The sequence below is a fragment of the Anolis carolinensis genome, chromosome 5 (assembly GCF_035594765.1).
Source record: "Anolis carolinensis isolate JA03-04 chromosome 5, rAnoCar3.1.pri, whole genome shotgun sequence".
Taxonomy (NCBI): Eukaryota; Metazoa; Chordata; class Lepidosauria; order Squamata; family Dactyloidae; genus Anolis; species Anolis carolinensis.
Window position 1 is genome coordinate 104,114,322 of NC_085845.1, and position 18,347 is coordinate 104,132,668.

The 18,347-nt window shown below is 39.7% G+C and overlaps 1 protein-coding gene across 1 annotated transcript; it reads right to left on the bottom strand.

Moving 5' to 3' along the window:
* Window positions 1–55: 55 nt before the first annotated feature.
* On the bottom strand, window positions 56–16,214 carry LOC100559407 (TRPM8 channel-associated factor homolog). Its single transcript, XM_062982729.1, has 7 exons — window positions 15,490–16,214; window positions 11,312–12,338; window positions 10,569–10,658; window positions 5,741–5,954; window positions 4,193–4,432; window positions 3,160–3,494; window positions 56–801 (listed from the first exon to the last, which is right to left on the bottom strand). The coding sequence occupies exons 1-7, from the start codon at window positions 16,104–16,106 to the stop codon at window positions 550–552; spliced, it is 2,775 nt and encodes a 924-aa protein (XP_062838799.1). The 5' UTR covers window positions 16,107–16,214; the 3' UTR covers window positions 56–549.
* Between the last annotated feature and the right edge of the window lie 2,133 nt (window positions 16,215–18,347).

Below are 18,347 nucleotides of genomic sequence, written 5' to 3' on the forward strand. Positions count from 1 at the left end.
ATTTTTTTCTGTTAATTTGTAAACAGAAACAGAGAAAATCAAGTGTGCCATTGAATAATCACGAACAATTTTATTAAGGATCATGGTTACATTATAGGCCTAATAAATCAAAAGAAGTAATCAAATAAACGCCAATGTACTAGCAAGCCAAATGGCCCTTTACACAATCAGGAAAGATGTTCCTATCTTCAAGACACAACAGAATACAACATTGCTGAATGCAGAGCAAAGTATTTGAACAGTAACTACTGCTTATCAGATGAAAATTCTGTGTTTTTGTATTCCTGAAGTATATGTTACATGAGGCCAAATATTATCAATTAGCATTTTTTCATATTAGATTCTAGCACCAGATCTTTATTTTTTAAAAGCAGCAGCTGAATGCCCTCTCCCAGATTCATTCACCAAATTATTGAAATTCATTATTTGTGAAGTTCATTCATTTTCATCTTGTGTTCATTCACTGTCTCCAAGGACAGGCAAGCTGTATTCCCCAGAGTTGGTTCAAGGGCAAAATCAATCTCTTGCCTTACTGTCATATTTGGCTTCCTATGGAGACGTGTACTGCTTCATTGGGTTCTCCGCCCACATGGTGAAAGATCTGGACAACTTCTGAGAAAGTTCATTCCTAATAGGCCACTTCCATGCTTTAAAGAAAGGGACCAAGTTTTTCTTCACTTGCTCAGAGTACTTCTCTGCCCATAGATTCATCTTGGATTCATTATCATCAGGAATGTTGGTCATTTTTTGATACTCAGCAAAGATGTGCATTAAAGGCTCCCAGCCAAATGCTTCCTGTAGCTAAGGGGGAGAAATGCATATTTTAGTCCTTTTTCTAATTACCTGAATGATGAGTTCAATGTGCAAAGTTAAGTTGTGGAATTTCTGACTCACTGATACCTATCCGAAAAACAAACCATGTTTATATCACTTCAAAAGAGATGATTCACCCATATTGGATTGAGTAAAGGACCCTCACATGTGAAACTCCTTCTATGAATATGACCTCTTTACTTATTCTTCTGCTTTTTCTTCTGTTTAGCATGTTTTACATCCTGCTATTTTGGTTGTTAATTTTTTACTCTTCTGTCAAGGCTGTATTGTTGATGTTAACTGTATTGGCTTTAGTTGCATTGAGATGGATTTGCCCTAAAACAGAGGTGGGCGATAGAGTACCCACCATTTTTGTGGCTTCTGTTGCCACCCATAAATGCTGTTGTTGATTTGCCAAATTCACCAGAAATATATCATTACCAAGAAATCAGAGAGCATACACTTTGTTTTTATAGCTTCAAAATGGGATGTATGCACCCTAGGGGAGTGGTGGCATATAAGTTTAAATAATAAATAAATAAATAAATAAATAAATAAGGTGCTAAAATCAACAGAGGTGGTGGTAAATTTATTGGTACAACCACATAGGAACCCCAATGGGTTCAGGATGGAGGAGGAGGTCCCTAGTCCTAGATATTGTCCATCCCTGCACTACAAATGGGATATAATTACAGTGTTCCCTCACTTATCGCGGGGGTTAGGTTCCAGGACACCCGCAATAAGTGAAAATCTGCAAAGTAGGGACGCTATACCTTTATACATTATTTTAGTAGTTATACACTATTTTAAGTCTTTATCAACCAATCATGTGTTGATAAATCACCTCCTTCTCCTCCTGTTGCCGTTTGGGCTCCTTTTCTCTCCCTTCGGCTTTTCCTTCCTCCCTTCATTAGGCTGTAAATTGCAATTTTATATGATTTATAATATTCTTTTAGAGTTTATTGAAAAACCACAAAACAGCAAATTGCAAAAAGCAAACCAAGAAATAATGAGGGAACTCTGTACAGTCATTCCTCCACATTTGTGGATTTGACTTTTGCAGATTGGATTAGTCATTAATTTGACTAAGGACTTCATCACACTTACTAAAACAAGTGTCCTAAAATATTTGGAACCTTTTTTGGAGATGGAGACCCATACTGGCCATCACACAATGTTGTATGACTTCTGTCGGAGGCCCTGCCCCCAATCAGGGTAGAAACATCATTGGACGCTTCCTCCCAAACATGAGAGCTTTCTCATTTTGTGCTGGCTCTAATGGAGCCAGCACATTTCTGCCCTGGTTGGGCGACAGCCACTCCCTGTGGGATGGGGAAAGTGACACCTCACCAGAGCAGCACACAGAGCGATCATCCCTTGAGCCTTACATTTTGTCACACTTGCTGGCGAAACAACACAGGGGAGGGCTCCCTCGTGTGATAACGGATGTTTTCTCTAGGGCTACAGTGTGACTTTAGGTACAATTTCTTCCAGTCATACTGAAGGACCTTAAGGGGAAATCTCTTTAAGAATTTGCGAGGCCTTCCCTAGTGATTTTATGGCAATATTTAAGGCAGTGGTTCCCAACCTTTTTTTGATCAGGGATCCCTTGACCAGGGACCATTTTGACCAGGGACCACTTTCCATTATTAGTACCAAAAGGGTTATGAATCAGTTTTTGGTCAACTTTAGATTTCATTTGGTTATTTGGGGTGCTGATTCAGAAAATTGCATTGGATAGACCACATGAGCTCTAGTTTTTGATACAGAACATATGCCATCCAGTAGTCACCATCTGCTCACCCACAGAAAACCATGGAACGGATTTGAGCACATATATTTTAAAATTTATATACTGTGATTTTATATTGTATTTAATTGTTTTTTAACTGATTTTATGTACTGTTGATTGATTTTGTATAGGCATCTAATTGTGCCAGTGTTGTAAGCCGCCCTGAGTCTCTTCGGGTGAGAAGGGCGGGATATAAATATTGGAAATAAATAAATATTTAATAATCTTCAGCTGATGTGGTCTATCCAATGCAATTTTCTGAATCGGCACACCAAATAACACCGGGGGGTGGGATGGTGGTGGTTGGAACTAAAACTAATAGATACAAAATATACTGTATTTTAAATTCCCCTATGAGTAAACAGAAGAGCTTCTATCTGAGATGATGAATGTAGCTTAAGTCTTGTGGCTTAATTCTGCACCAAAAGCAAAACAAAGACCTGAATTGTAAATACCCTTCATTGGACATGAGGCCAAGGTAACAATTCAACTTATTTCTAAGTAAACATTTTTTTTGAAGGTTAAAGAATTCTTACACTTTCAGTGTGTGTTACCTGTAAGTAGGGTTCCAGAGCAACAAATTCCTGGAAGTCCTTGAGCTGGCCACTCCGCACATATTTTTCTATTCTCTCCTTTCTAAGTTCTGGCGCAAGCTCTGGATGGGCCCTTTCTCTTGGGACATGCAGTACAGTCTCATTCACATAAACAGACCAGAGATTGTTGGTGGCTTCAGTGGTATGGGGTGGAAATTCCCACCCACTTTGCTGCTGATTGTGACCCAGTTCATGGATGGGACCCCATAGACCATTGTCATGGATGGACTGCACATCTGTCATTTCCTGCACTGAATCCAAGTGAAGCATGACGGGGTGGCCAGCATGCATCCAACCTAAGAAGAGGAGAATGGAGGAGAAAGACATGTGAAAAAATAACAACACATATATTTACATAGCAGTTCAAAGAATCAGCAGCAAACAAAACCACATATGTAAGGGAACTTCTATGTATGTATTACACCAACAAGATAGTAGCCATTCATTTGTACAAACTCATTGATTAAATAACCAGTGCAAATTATCATCATCCTCAATATCGGCCTGCCACTGATAGTAGTTCTATGTTGACATTTTCCACCTGGAAAATATATAAACTAAGTAGTATGAGTTTCTGCCAGAGAGAATCATCTCCCTTTCTGGGATTATGCAATTGCAAAATCACAGATGAATTAAGTCGTACTTCCAGGTGGGTGGTGTAACACCACTCTCCACTGTGCTACTTCTCTCTTTGTTCTTTCCTATTATATTCTGGGGAAAGAAGCAGATACTGCTATAGAATTTAGCTTGTGCATGTCATTGCACAAGGTAAGTTCTGGCACTGAGGTATGATCAGGGGCTAATGTTGGGCTTTACCCATCAAGAGCCTTTGACAGCTTTATCACAGAGAATTATGGGCCAGCAACAACATCATGCTACTGTGTTGGTTCATTGCCACCATGTGATAAAATCCTTGTATAAAAAAATGCATTGTATAAAATTCTACCTCTGCTACTTTTATCTACATATGTGAGAACCGATTGGTAATACTTGCCAACTAATATCTGAACATCTGCTACAAGTCTCTCTGGCCTTGGGAACACAGGGGAGATGGCTGCTAATTTGGCCACAGCTCTCATCATGTTGTCCCAAGTTGTGAGGAGAATGTCTGGGTTGTTTATTTTTCTCGCATCTTCTGTGGGCACTGTCATAATCACGTTCTCGGTTTCCAGTTCAGTCCAGGGAACAGTGGAGTTGCGGATGGTATTCTGCCAGGCAGACAGGCTGGTGTCACCTAGCACATTTTCAAAGTATATGTTTACTTTATTCTTTTAGTTTGGAATATTGTGCAGATTTCAATCATTTGACTAACAATGGGTGTTGAGATGAGCAAAATCACAGAATGTCATTGAAAGTTAAATAATTGCAATCCTTTCCCTAATAATAAAATATTAAATATTAAATAAAATAATGATAAAATAATAAAATGCAAATAACTCCTGTAAGTAAACATTAGATAGTAGGAACTATGGGTGTAAGAAATCAAAATCAAAATTTTGAACCCACAATTTTTAGATTTTCATGATTTGAGCAGTGTCCATTACTTCTACGGTCACCAGATTTATTCTATTTGCTGTTTTTCCAAAATGCTCATACTACATAGATGCTGGCTAGGGCTAAAGGCAGCAACAAAAATAAGAGCAATTGCTACAGGAAACAAAGTAAGAATCAAAGTGACTCATGTGCATAGAAAGAAATAGTTGTTGGCAATGCCAACAGAGAACTGACACAGGGCAGAAGTCATGAAATCTATTATTAATTGAGCAGTATTATGTAAAGTTTGCCCATTCTGCCCAAATCTTCAGTGACATCATTTTATGACGTAGTACATAGCTGAGGATTGAAGATTGGATAGGGTTTGAGTTACCGTATCTGATTCTCTCATAGCTAAACATCTAATTTGCCTAGTATGCATCCTTGAGTGGATGTATCTATGCTAATTCCCCTAATTTGAATTTTAATTGTACAAATGAGACACATTTATTGTTTAACCTTTCTTCTGCTATATTTCAACCTGCATAGCACTTTTTACTGTTATAGTTCATTAGGAAGAACTCACACGGGGCAATATTCAAAGTACAAGATCTAAAAAAAGGAGACCCACGTTCATATCTCTGCTTCATCATACAATTTAACTTAGGCTACACTATCTCTAAGGAAACATACCCTATATAACAGGTGTGGGGATTCATAGAAAGAGGGCAACCATGCAAAGTGTACATTCTTAGTACATTAAAAAAACAAAAAAGCAATAATATTATTTTATCATGCACAGATCCTTCCAGGAGAATTCTCATTTGTTCCCTTTTTTTTAACCATCAGTTTTGTTCTGATTACACAAAGCTACAGTTCCATGAAAACCCAACAAGAGGCCCCTGAGGTTGGCTGCCATCCATTTCACAGGGCAAAGTGCAGAGGAACATAAAGACAAAACAACATCAATGAAAGAGAGAAAGCATGCTTTGATTTTATTCAAAGGTATATATTAAATATTTTATTAATACTAGAAAAAAACCTGCTTTCTTTCCCTGTGTCTTCTTACCATGCTTAAAATAAGGTGCCTTGACAGCTCCTTCTACAGTGATGGAAATGGGTCCCAATGAGGTTTCCGCTGGCACAATAACATATAAGAGTCCGCCCCACAAGCTGGAGACTTCCATCCGGGGATTCTTGACTTCAAATCGCCTTATAACCACTGGAGCACGCTTCCATTCCTCAGCCTCACTGAGATCATCTGAGTGACAGCCTATCTGGACCTAAGAGAAACAAGGCTTAAAACTGCAAAGCAAACTTCATGGCAGACAAAGCATGATAGATAAAGCAAACTTCATGGCAGACAAAGCATGGTAGATAAAGCAAACTTCATGGTAGACATGGCCTGTACTGTCTGTCTGATTTCTCTGACATGCAAGAGAATGCTATATTAGGGATTGATGGATTGTGTAATCTTAACTGGCCAAGATTACTACTGGTCCTTGATCTAAACTTTGTGATGACAATGTGGTTGTGTCTGTAGCCTAGAAGATATTTTGAGTTGGTTTAACTTTGCTTCTCCCTCACTCTGTCTCTTTTAGGATTGCACTGTTAAATAGAAGAGTGCAAGAACAGAATGGGCTCCATATCCATATAATATATTATAAATCTAATCCAGTGGTTGCAAACCATTTTTTGACCAGGGACCACTTGACCAGGCAATACTTTGACCAGGCACCACTCTCCAACGTTAATACCCAAAGGGTTACTGTAGAGAGGTTATGTGTTAAACAGAGATTATTGATATGATTTTATTTATTTGTTTGTTAAGGGAAAAGGGAGTTATATATTAGCAAGGAAAAGCCTAACATGGAAACCAGCTGGAAGCAGCGTTTGGTAGGTTGCCATGGTAACACAGCTTCCCTTGGGAGAAAAGGGGCGTGGCTAAGTTGACAGTTGGAGCATATTCCCTTATCAGTTGCTGATAAGGTTTTGAGAGGATCAGTTGCTGTTAGGTTTTGGAAAGATTAGGAGCTGTGGGAATCAGCTAAGGACGGCAGCTTATTGTTCACTCAGGGGAAAGGCTGGTGATATAAGTTGACCGGGTGTTTTATTTACTGTTCGAAGAGAAGTTATTTAAGATATATCCATTCAAGAAAGACTACATTGTAACTTAAGATCCTGAACGTTTACTGATTGAAACCACACGCTTATGTACCAAAATAAACTTGAGTTTTATTGTTCATAAAGATCAGTCTCCTTGCCTCTCTGTAAGCCTGAAGGAAGACCATTACCTCATGTTGGTGGCAGTTACCGTACCCATCTATATACATTACCGTACTTTTCTATATAAGTTACCATCTATACTCATTTAAACCCATCAGTTCTGTTATCGTTCCTTATCCACTAAATCCTCCCAGTCATACATTCACACATCCTCCATCCCTCCCTCTCACACGCGCACACATCTCCTCAATTGGAGGCAGCGGAGGGATTCAAAAAAGGATTTCCCCCTTCCTGAGTTGAGTTTCACAAATTTGGGCTCTCTTCAGTTACGAATCAGTTTTTGGTCAACTTTAGATTCTGTTTCATTATTTGGAGTGCTGATTCAGAAAACTGCATTGGACAGACCACATCAGCTCTAGTTTCTGATACAGAACATATACGATCCAGTAGTCGCCATCTGCTCACACCACATGTAATATTCAATGGCTGATGTGGTCAATCCAATGCAATTTTCTGAATCAGCACCCCAAATAACCCCAGGAACAGACCTCAAAATGAAGACACCAAGGCACCCCCACTTCCAGGTGCCTGTGATGTCTCATGGGCCTTGTAGTCCCGTTCCTAGTACTATTGTGGCAGACGAAGAGGAAAACATGGGATTTCCACCGGTTCAGCCAGAATCGGAGCCCCTGCACCTGGAGGATGTTTGCCCTCAAGAAGTCAGCCAAACAAGCCTTGGGCAGAATTCTCCCCCGTTTTCCCAAAAGGACAATTATAATAGAGATAGAGGAGCTAGGGAGGCTAATCGACGGAGCCTCAGAATCGCAGCCAAACAATTAGCTGATTAGGTCTGCTTCCCTTGGGAAATTCTAAGGAGTCATGCATCTGGACGGAGTTGGGTTTCACTTCTCGTTCTCCAGGGAAAGTGTTCTTCTGGCAGGAAACGAGACCCTATTTAGGGGTTTTGCCGCAAAGGGAACCTTGCGGAGTCAACTTGTCAGCTTGAGGAGTGAGATCGTGTGTGGACTTCGTAACCCCAGTTCCTTGTTTCCTGGACCAAGTTCCAAGCCTGCCTTGTTTCATGTTTTGCCGCGGACCTCGCCACGGACCTTGTTCTTGCTTCTTGTTTGCCTCGTATCAAGTCTTGTCTAGCCAAGAATCAAGTTTGTTCTCCAGCCTTGTTGTCAAGCTTCAATGGACTAAAAGACCTTGTCATCTCCCCACACTATTGCTTGGCAAAGTGTGTGTTTCGGTTAATGGATTATAACTTTGGACTCTAATATCACATATTGGACATTATTTTCCTGGACTATATTTGACCTTTCCTGAAAGGTCTACTTCTGAACTATATTCTTCACTTGTTTTTATTGACTTTATATATTCCTTTAATAAAGATATTAGATAGAATCTGGCCTCTGCGCATGGTTATTGGTGTTCTGTAGCCTGGGTCTTGACAGTGCCACATGGAATGGTTCAGCTCAAGGGGAAAGAGGAGGAGGAGAAGCAGCAGTCAGGAGGCTTGTTGTCGCACCTTTTGTGGTTAGTCCTGCTTCTTGGCAGGGGGTTGGACTGGATGGCCCATGAGGTCTCTTCCAACTCTACTATTCTATGATTCTATGGTAGTCAGCCTCTCCCCTCCCAACATCCCCATTGTCTCATCACTATAAGAGGGTTTCGTGAGACCAATTGCTCTTGTTGCAACAGTGTAGTAACAATGAGGCTGTGGACCATATTTTAGTTCTTGGGGACCACTGGTGGTCCACGGGCCACAGGCTGGGAACCACTGCATCAACAAGGAGCTGAAAGTATCCAGCAACCAGGAGGAATAGGCAAGATTTGGAAGTTTGGCACAAATAAACTACTATTTTAAGCTGAGAGGATGTTAAACTGAGGCCACAATGAGCTAATAACATGTAATTCTTTATTCAATAGATATAATCTAAGATATATTATAATTGTTTCATAATAAGGGATTGCTTCCGCTGTTTTGCAGGATGACTGTTTCAATCACATTACTTCAGTGAATTACAGGCCAATGTCCTTTAGCAATCTGACTTGTTTTTTGCTGAAAGTAACTATTTTACTTTTAAACTTTTGAAAAACAAAAGTACAGTATATGATATACAGAAATACCTTGTTCCCAAAAGGATTTACTCTTGGCCTCTGCCTCTACTGAGATCTGACTACAACAGAAATGTTAGATACAAAATGTAGACCTGTGACTCTTAACACTGTCATTTTCTGCTCTAAGATTTGAAACACCTTTTGTCTGATAAATAAGCCAGTGGAGCTTCAGAAGCTTGCACAATGTGTTTTATGTATTTTAGTTGGCCAATAAAGGAGAATTTTGTATTATTTTACAATATGACCAACACAGCTATTCCCAAATATGTTTCAAAGAATGTTTTGTAAAAAATTATAATGTTAACTAACTATGAAGGAATGATTTTGAGATATAAAAGATTAAAAAAATACTTTTTAAAGTATGTTTCTATGCTCTCAGCAGAAAAATGCAAGGCAGAATCACAGAATCCTAGAATCTTAGCAAGGCCAGCCAGTCCAACCCTTGTCATGCAAGAATAAACAACTCCAGGACCTCTGAACATTCAACTTCTGTTTAAACATCCTCAAAGAAAAAGAGTGCCTCCACAACAAAAGCAGTGCACTCCATTGCTGATTTTTTTTTTTACAGTAAATAAGTTCTTTCTCATGTGTAGGTCTTTGGTTTGGTAATTTGAATTAATTGGTTCATGTTCTAGCCTGGATCAACAGAAACCAGACTCACTTCATCTTCCACATGATATTGCTTCAAATATTTAAAGATGGCTATCATATTAATATTTCAGACTTCTCTTCTCCAAACCTCCTAACTCCACAAATTCTTCCACATAAGATTTGATTTCTAGACTTTTGACCATTTTGGTCACCCTTCTCTGAACATCTTCCAGTTTGTCACTATCCTTCATGAGCTGTGGTGCCTAGAACTGGACACACTACTCCAGATGAGGTCTGGGGCAAGTTCAAAAGAGTTTCACTATTACTTCCTTTGATCTGAACACTCTTCTCCAATAATGCAAGCTACAATTACACTGGATATCTTGGTTTTGGTATCACATTCATGTTTCGCTTGTGGTCTACTGACCCCTTTCAAATCAGGTGTCACCCATCCCATCTTTGCGCATTTCATTTCTTATGCTTAGATGTAACGCCTCACATTTACTCCTGTTGAAGTTCATTTTATTAATTTTGGTTCAACCCTTCAATAGCTTAAGGTCTAGATTTACTAGAGCTATGAGAGCCAAATTTACTGCACAATGGAGGACCTTTTCACAGAGACACCAGAGACACTCCAAGTGGCCAGCTTCTGGTCAAAGGACATTTAGTATAATGCCAAGTTTAACTTTGTGTTTTTAAATACATTATAACTGTACCCTCAATTCGCTTCTGACACGATGAATAAATAAAACCAAATTTATTTTGGTCAGATCAGTGTCAATATTTCAAGTTCAATCGTTGACTGGAATAATAATGAAGGTAAGAACACAGGAGGAAGAATTTTGTTAAATGGCAAGATTAGGATGGGAAAGCAGTAAAAGTGCAGAGTCATGAAACTAAATATTTTAAGTAGGGCATATTTTATTTTTAATATAGCAGGCAAAATAAATTAGTACCTGTAAATTTGAATTGCTGACATTGGATGGAAAGATCAAGGTAGCAGTTTTACCTGAAGGAAGGTAAAAACCAGTGCTTCTCCATGCTTCCTGACCTGAAAGAGATCACAGCAGGAAAGATGTCTGTTAGTTAATACTATAGCACTTTGAATCATAAGGTAAAGGTAAAGGTTTTCCCCTGACATTAAGTCTAGGCATGTCCAAGTTTGGGGGTTGGTACTCATCTCCATTTCTAAGCCAAAGAGCCGGTGTTGTCCGTAGACATCTCCAAGGTCATGTGGATGGCATGACTGCATGGAGTGCTATTAGCTTCCTGCCTGAGCAGTATATTGATCTACTCACATTTGCATGTGTTTGAACTGCTAAGTTGGCAGAAGCTGGGGCTAACAACAGAAGCTCACCCCACTTGCCAGATTTGAACCGGCAATCTTTCGGTCAGCAAGTTCAGCAGCTCAGCGGTTTAACTACTTTGAATCATGGTCTCTCTTATTCTTTTAATTGTATGAATCCTAATATTATTGCCATTTTTCTTAAAAATTTAACATCAATATTTTGTATGCTTTAGTGATGATATATTTTTCTCCTATAGTTTAATAATGTAAAGATGGGTGATGGTGATAGTTTGCTGCAGGCCATTACAAATTCAGGAATGAGAAAAAAAATGAAGCAGGGATTTTCCAGCCCATGGCAACCATAGACCGATAGGACTGCCAAAAACTGCAGCTGTAAAAGAGTTAAAAAACAAATAAATAAATACACGTAAATAAAATCTTACCATTGTTCTTTCCATTTACTGAAATAACATGACGTGGGGCTATGGGATAGTTTGTTGCAAAATGTTGATTCAGCTTGGGCAGTAGCTTCTGGAACTCTGGGAAAGTGTTGTAGAGCTCTGAAGACAAAATGGTTAAAAATGCCTCGTCTGAATGGGTTTTGATTGGATTACTGGCACTGATATCAGGAATTCCATTCTGCACGACCAGGTCCATCAGATCTTCATCCACAGAGAAGAAGGGAGGAGAATTGGTGGCAGGGATGTTGATGAAGGCTGCAGAATCTTGCCCTAACTTTTGAACCCATGAGGAATATGGAGATGTTAGAGCTTGGTGGTTCTGAAGGTGTTGCTTGAATTGAAACAATGCCTTCCGGAAGTGATAGGATGAAGCAAGCTCTTTGATTGGTTGAACTGAGTAGCTATCACCAGGTACATCCAGGACTTTTTCAAGGATTCCAACTCCAAACTTGTTCAGTATCTTGTTTCCTGGATATTCAGCTAAGGCACTGGAAGCAATGTTCTTAACAGATGACCATGCTTGTCCCCCAATAAGGAGGCCACCTCCTTCAGAAACAAACTCATGAATTTTTTCCATCTCTCTATCACTATATGCAGAACAACAATACACACTTAGATCATCTTTAAGTGATGTTAGTTCACACTGGATATTTGCTTGATTTAATATGTAGTAAAGATCCTGGAGGTCATTACCCACACCAACTTTCTTTCCCTTTCCAGAACTCAGCCAGTCAATTGCATTAAGAAGAAATGTTTTCATTGATGGTTTGGTAAGTAGGTTTTCCTGAGAAACTGCAATGACACGTCCCCGGCCATAATAAGCAGCAGCAAACAACGCTTGATGATCGGCATTTATGCCAAGTGGAAATGCCAATGTTCCATGGATAAGCAGCTGAGAAGGAACAATACCCTGCAAATCGATCTTGGATACACCTTTTAGAATAGCTTTTAAATCGCTTTGGGTGTCTAGTCCATGCCTAGAAAAAAGCAAGATAGATCTTTACCATGACAAACATTGTTACAGTATGCTCCTCTAGTCACTAACAAATCAGAATGACTTCGGAGAATACTCTGATGCTGTGTATATGTTTTAATATTAAACACTGTGGCTCTTTTATTAGGACCTGTTTGCAGTTTTCTTTTGAAACATCCTGTTTGGGAAAGAGCAATTATGTTTCAGGGCCAGTGCCTACAGCTGTTTGAGGATCTTATCCTAGGGCAATGATGGGCAACCTTTTGCACTTCGTGTGTCAAAATTCACCAAAAAACCTAGCATGACTTGGGTGGTGTGTCACTTCGAGAAAAAAACCATAATTTCACAATATATATAGTTTAAATAACAAAAATATATAATTGTAATATATAACTGTATTTAATAAATCAAAAACTATTTATTACCATTATTTCCATGTACAACAATCTATGGTACTTCTTGCAGTTTCCACACTGATTTCTCTCTATTGTAGTTTCAATGTAGTCATGAATAATGAATAATATATTAATAATATAATAGTAATATTATAATAATATACTACAATAATAATAGAATAATAATAGAATCATATATATATATATATATATATATATATATATATATATATATATATAAATGTAATGCGCATAATTCCCATGGAGTAAACAACAAAACCACTGGACCAAATCACACCAAATTTGGCCACAAAAGACATAGTCATCCAATCAATCTGCATGCGGCAGCGTGTCAGCAAAAATGGCTAGGGGTGTCAGTGCTGACACGCGTGTCATAGGTTGGTCATCACTGTCCTAGGGCCATCTGAGAGCAACCTGGACTATAAAAATGCCAGAAAAACATAAAACTAAAACACCAATGATGAAATGATTACTTCTTGTTATGACAAAAAAATAAATAAATGTTAAACAGTACAAAGGGAGTACCACAACAAATTTAAAAGATGAGCATCCCCTCTTGCTCCCCATGCAATTGTTTCAGTTCCACCATCTAGGCAAGACTCTGCTTGTGCTTTGGATTTCCAGGGTGACTAAAGCCCCATCTACACTGCCATACAAAGTAGTTCAGTGCAGTTAAACTGCATTATGAGACTGCATTATATGGTAGGTTCATAATGCTCTTGGAAAGTGCTGCATGCAGGTTGTCTTGCTAGCTTTGTTTATGTGGATTGTTGACTTGCTGGACAATTCTTGGACCAGTTGATAGTCAGCCTCTTGCTTCCTCTTTCATTCTATCCTGCTGGATAACTTGTGACTAACCTAGGCCCTCATCACAAAGCGGGATGCTTCACCTGGGATCACAGCGAAAGGAGAGGAGTAGCGGGGTGAATCTGACACCTCGCACTCAGCTCTCTCTTTGCAACACTTTCCCCATCACACAGGGGAAGCATCATCCTTCTCCATTGAAGCCAGCACAACACAGGAAGGCTCCAGCGACACTTCCACCCTGGTTGGGGATGGAGCCTTCGCCAGAAGTCACACGACATCATGTGATGGCCGGCATGGGCCTCCGCCTAGTAGAAAGCATTCTAGGACACTAAATTCCCTGCATCTGATGAACTCCCTAGACCAGTGGTTCTCAACCTGTGAATCCCCAGGTGTTTTGGCTTACAACTCCCAGAAATCCCAGCCAGTTTACCAACTGTTAGGATTTCTGAGAGTTGAAGGCCAAAACATCTGAGGACCCACAGGTTGAGAACCACTGCCCTAGACAGAATTTACTATTTGACAGCTCTTGTATTCTAACACTTTTACTTTCTATCACATGAAGTTGTAAAAGATCCCACAGCTTATACAGCATGGAACTCTATATGTACTTTCAAAGAGTTTATATACTCAAGTAAAAGTTGACCGGAATATAAGCCGAGATACCTAATTTTACCACAAAAACTGGGAAAACTTATTGACTCGAGTATAAGACAAGGATGGGAAATGCAGCAGCTACTGGTAAATTTCAAAAATCAAAATAGATACAGTAGAGTCTCACTTATCCAACACTCCTTATCCAACGTTCTGGATTATCCAACGCATTTTTGTAGTCAATGTTTTCAATATATCGTGATATTTTGGTGCTAAATTCATAAATATAGTAATTACTACATAGCATTACTGCGTATTGAACTACTTTTTCTGCCAAATTTGTTGTCTAACATGATGTTTTGGTGCTTCATTTGTAAAATCATAACCTAATTTGATGTTTAATAGGCTTTTCCTTAATGCCTCCTTATTATCCAACATATTCGCTTATCCAACATTCTGCCGGCCCGTTTATGTTGGATAAGTGAGACTCTACTGTACTAATAAAATTACATTAATTGAGGCATCAGTAGGTTAAATGTTTCTGAATATTTACATAAAACTGCAATTTAAGATAATCAGACTTTAATAAGATAAGACTGTCCAACTCTGATTACCTATATATTTTATTTATTAATTACAATATTTATATCCCGCCCTTTTCACCCAACAGGGGACTCAGGGCGGCTTAACAATAAAACACACATATAAAACCTGTACAATACACTATAAATCAGTTAAAAATTAACTTGCATAAAACATTCATAAAACGCATTATAAAATACAGATAGGTGTGTTCAAGTTTAAAAGACTGGGTCTGTCAATTGAGTTCCAGCGTACATAATAGTAATTAATGCTGCTGATTCTTATTCGAAGGCCTGGCCCCACAACCAAGTTTTAACCTTCCTACGGAAGGATAGGAGGGAGGAAGCCTGCCTGACTTTAATGGCATAGGCGGGGAGCCACTACTGAAAAGGCCCTGTCTCTCGTCCCCAGCAGCCGCACCTGTGAGGCTGACGGGACCGCGAGCAGGGCCTCATCTGATGATCTTAAACTTCGAGTATATACTCGAGTATAAGCCAACCTGAATTTAAGCCAAGCTGAATATAAGCCAGCCAGGACCCTCACTTGACTATAAGCTGAGGGGGGGGAGGGGTTTCAGCTCTTAGAAAGGGCTGAAAAACTCATCTTATACTCAAGTATATAAAGTAGTTTTTGTTCATACCCTGAGTATTTCCTTTAAATAAAGCCTTAGTGCTTTTTAATACACATGCATAGTAGATGGGATATGCAAACTGGTAATCTCCTTTCAAAAACAATGCTGTGAATAAGATATATACTTACTCGGTGATGAGTGGAATCCTTGGCATCTCTTGGGAAACTGGGAAGGTTCCTTTTTCTCCCACATTGCCAGTGAAGTATATGCCAGCCACACCAGTCACCCAGTTGCCAGGAAACCCATTAAGCACGTTCTTCATTCCATGTTGACCTGCCCAATGCCAGGCCTGCCCTCCAATAAGCAAACCCCCACCTCTCTTTACAAACTGCACAAGGCCATCAGCATTCTGCTCATTATAGGCATCTGTGCAATACACTCCGAGCTTAGTCCCCAGAGTTGCACCTTGTTGCACTTTCATGCCATCTCGGAGCAACATTTGAGCCAGGGCATCCAAGTTTGCATCAACACCCACCTGGGCCGCTTGGGAGGGTTTGAGCCACTGCAAAGCATTTTTAAGGAATAGCAAGTACTGGGGATCTTTCAGAATGTCTTCATGTGAAACAACTACCATTCGGCCCTTCCCATATTGGGAAGAGGCAATAAGCACTTGCCCACTGTTACTTACAAGCACCGGGAAAGCTTTGTCTCCTATGAGCAGCAGTTCACTGGGATAGAGCTCCCCTGTGAAATCAAAGGAATGAACACCCCGCACCAGAGATGCATAAGACTGCTTGAAATTCATTTAGGGTCTTTGTGATGAATCCTTGGAAGACGAAGCTGAAAAACAGAAAGAAACACAACACAAATGCACACTTATATATTTAAAATGAATAAATAGAAAGCTGCTAAAAAACAATTTACTAAACTCTAGAATCTGGTTCATTCTTTTAAAAAATCTGTTTTGAAAGTCTGTCTGTAAAAAAAAACCTGTTTTGGAAGGAAACAGGGGAGCGTTCTGGTGTCCCTAAGATGGGAGTTCCAGAGCCTCAAGAAAACCACTGAGGTCCCATCTACACTGCCATATTAAATCCAGGTTATCTGCTTTGAACTGGATTATATGGCAGATTCACAGAGAGTGCAACTATCTGTCAAGATCACATCCATATTTCCTTATGACAGTTTTAAAAAGTACAAAGCATTACTTTTACCAGACTTGAGTTCCCTCTAGAATTGCCTGTGAGTGAGAGCACTTCTATGGGGTCTTTATAGAAAGTTTGAAAAAATACAGTGGGTGTGGTATTATTGTAACAAGCTTTCTGTCACTCACTTGTCACAAAAACATGACAACTAGCTGCCAATAAAGGAAAAATCCAACCCTAATCTTATTTAAGTTTTTCCTCATTTTTCTACCCATAAATAATTTTATATAAATGACACAATTGTATATTTCAATAACATGTCCAAAACTGTGGCAGGGAAATCCTTTCAAATCTCAACTGTCTTTCTTTCTAGAAACCACACAGGGCGTCTAAATTCAATGGGACTTGGGTCTTATTTTTGTTTTGTGTGCCTTCAAATCTGCTCTGACATATGGTGACTCTATCATACGGCTTTCTTGACATGTGTTTTACACAGAGGTGCAGCATAATCCCAAATAGCTATGTTTAGGATTATGCTGCACCTCTGTGAAAAACACTAATCTATTGTTACTCTCCCTGTCACATATTATGATAGAAAATAGCTGTGCTGGACACCAAATGTAGAGTTGAACTGCGGAAGACTTGGGAAAATAAACATACCGTAAGTTGTGTGAGATAGCATGATATGAAAACCATAGCTATCCTTTTAGTGGGAAAACTGGCATCTGTGTGCATTTAAAAAGGAAAAGAAACACTCCGATAGTGTGAGTGGGTGAACCCAGTACAAAGATATTCAGGAAAAAAAAATCCAGAACAAAGTTCTATGTCAAATCTGGCCAAATGACCACAGCACTTGACATAGAATCCTTCAACTGAATGGGTGACAGCAATGAAGTCACTAAAGAATTTCTGAAAGATGCAAACATTCCCAAAGCTGCCACTGAATCATAAAAACAGGACTCCAGCATGGGAGGTGCGATTAGGGAAGATATGCAAAGCTAAAGTTAAGTAAAGGTAAAGGTTTTCCCCTGACATTAAGTATAGTCATGTCCGAATTTGGAAGTTGATGCTCATCTCCATATTCTTAGCCAAAGAGCCAGTGTTGTCCGACTCTGGGGGTTGGTGCTCATCTCCATTTCTAAGCCGAAGAGCCGGCGTTGTCCATAGACACCTCCAAGGTCATGTGGCCGGCATGACTGCATGGAGCGCTGTCACCTTCCCGCTGGAGTGATACCTATTGATTTACTCATATTTGCATGTTTTCGAACTGCTAGGTTGGCAGAAGCTGGGGCTAACAATGAGAGCTCACTCCCCTCCCCTTATAGCTCACCCCATGCCCCAGATAGTGGAGGAAGCTAAAGTAGACTTTTACAAATTAAGGCCTACACATAAATGTCAGCTCACCACAGCCGCTCCTGAATGAACACACGAGACTCTCTGTGATATCACCAGAAACTTTACTGCAGGAAACATAAACATCAGAAAAGCCAAGAATGGGAGACTCCGGCCAACCATCCTTTATATACCCTCCCGCTCATTTGAAAAGTCTCTTCCCGCTCAGTAAAACCCCGCGCAAATTCCCCGCCAAGACCAGCAGCCGTTTCTTCTCCGAGTCCTGAGACGCAGGTGTCTTATCAATGTCAGTGACCCTGAAACTCAGAGCCACATACAGGCTCTAGTAGCAGGGTTCTGACATGGCGTCCTCCTCCCCTTCGTCCTGGAAGGAAAAGATTAAACACAACTATTGTTCTCCGCTGTCCAGAGTTCCTTTATACTTTTTTAACAGGCTGCAATGGAATACCGGGTGTACCTTTCCTAGGTCCTTGGGTAGCCTCAGCTCATAGGTCACTTCGTTTATTCTTTTCGCTACCCTGAACGGCCCTATATAGCGTGGAGCCAATTTC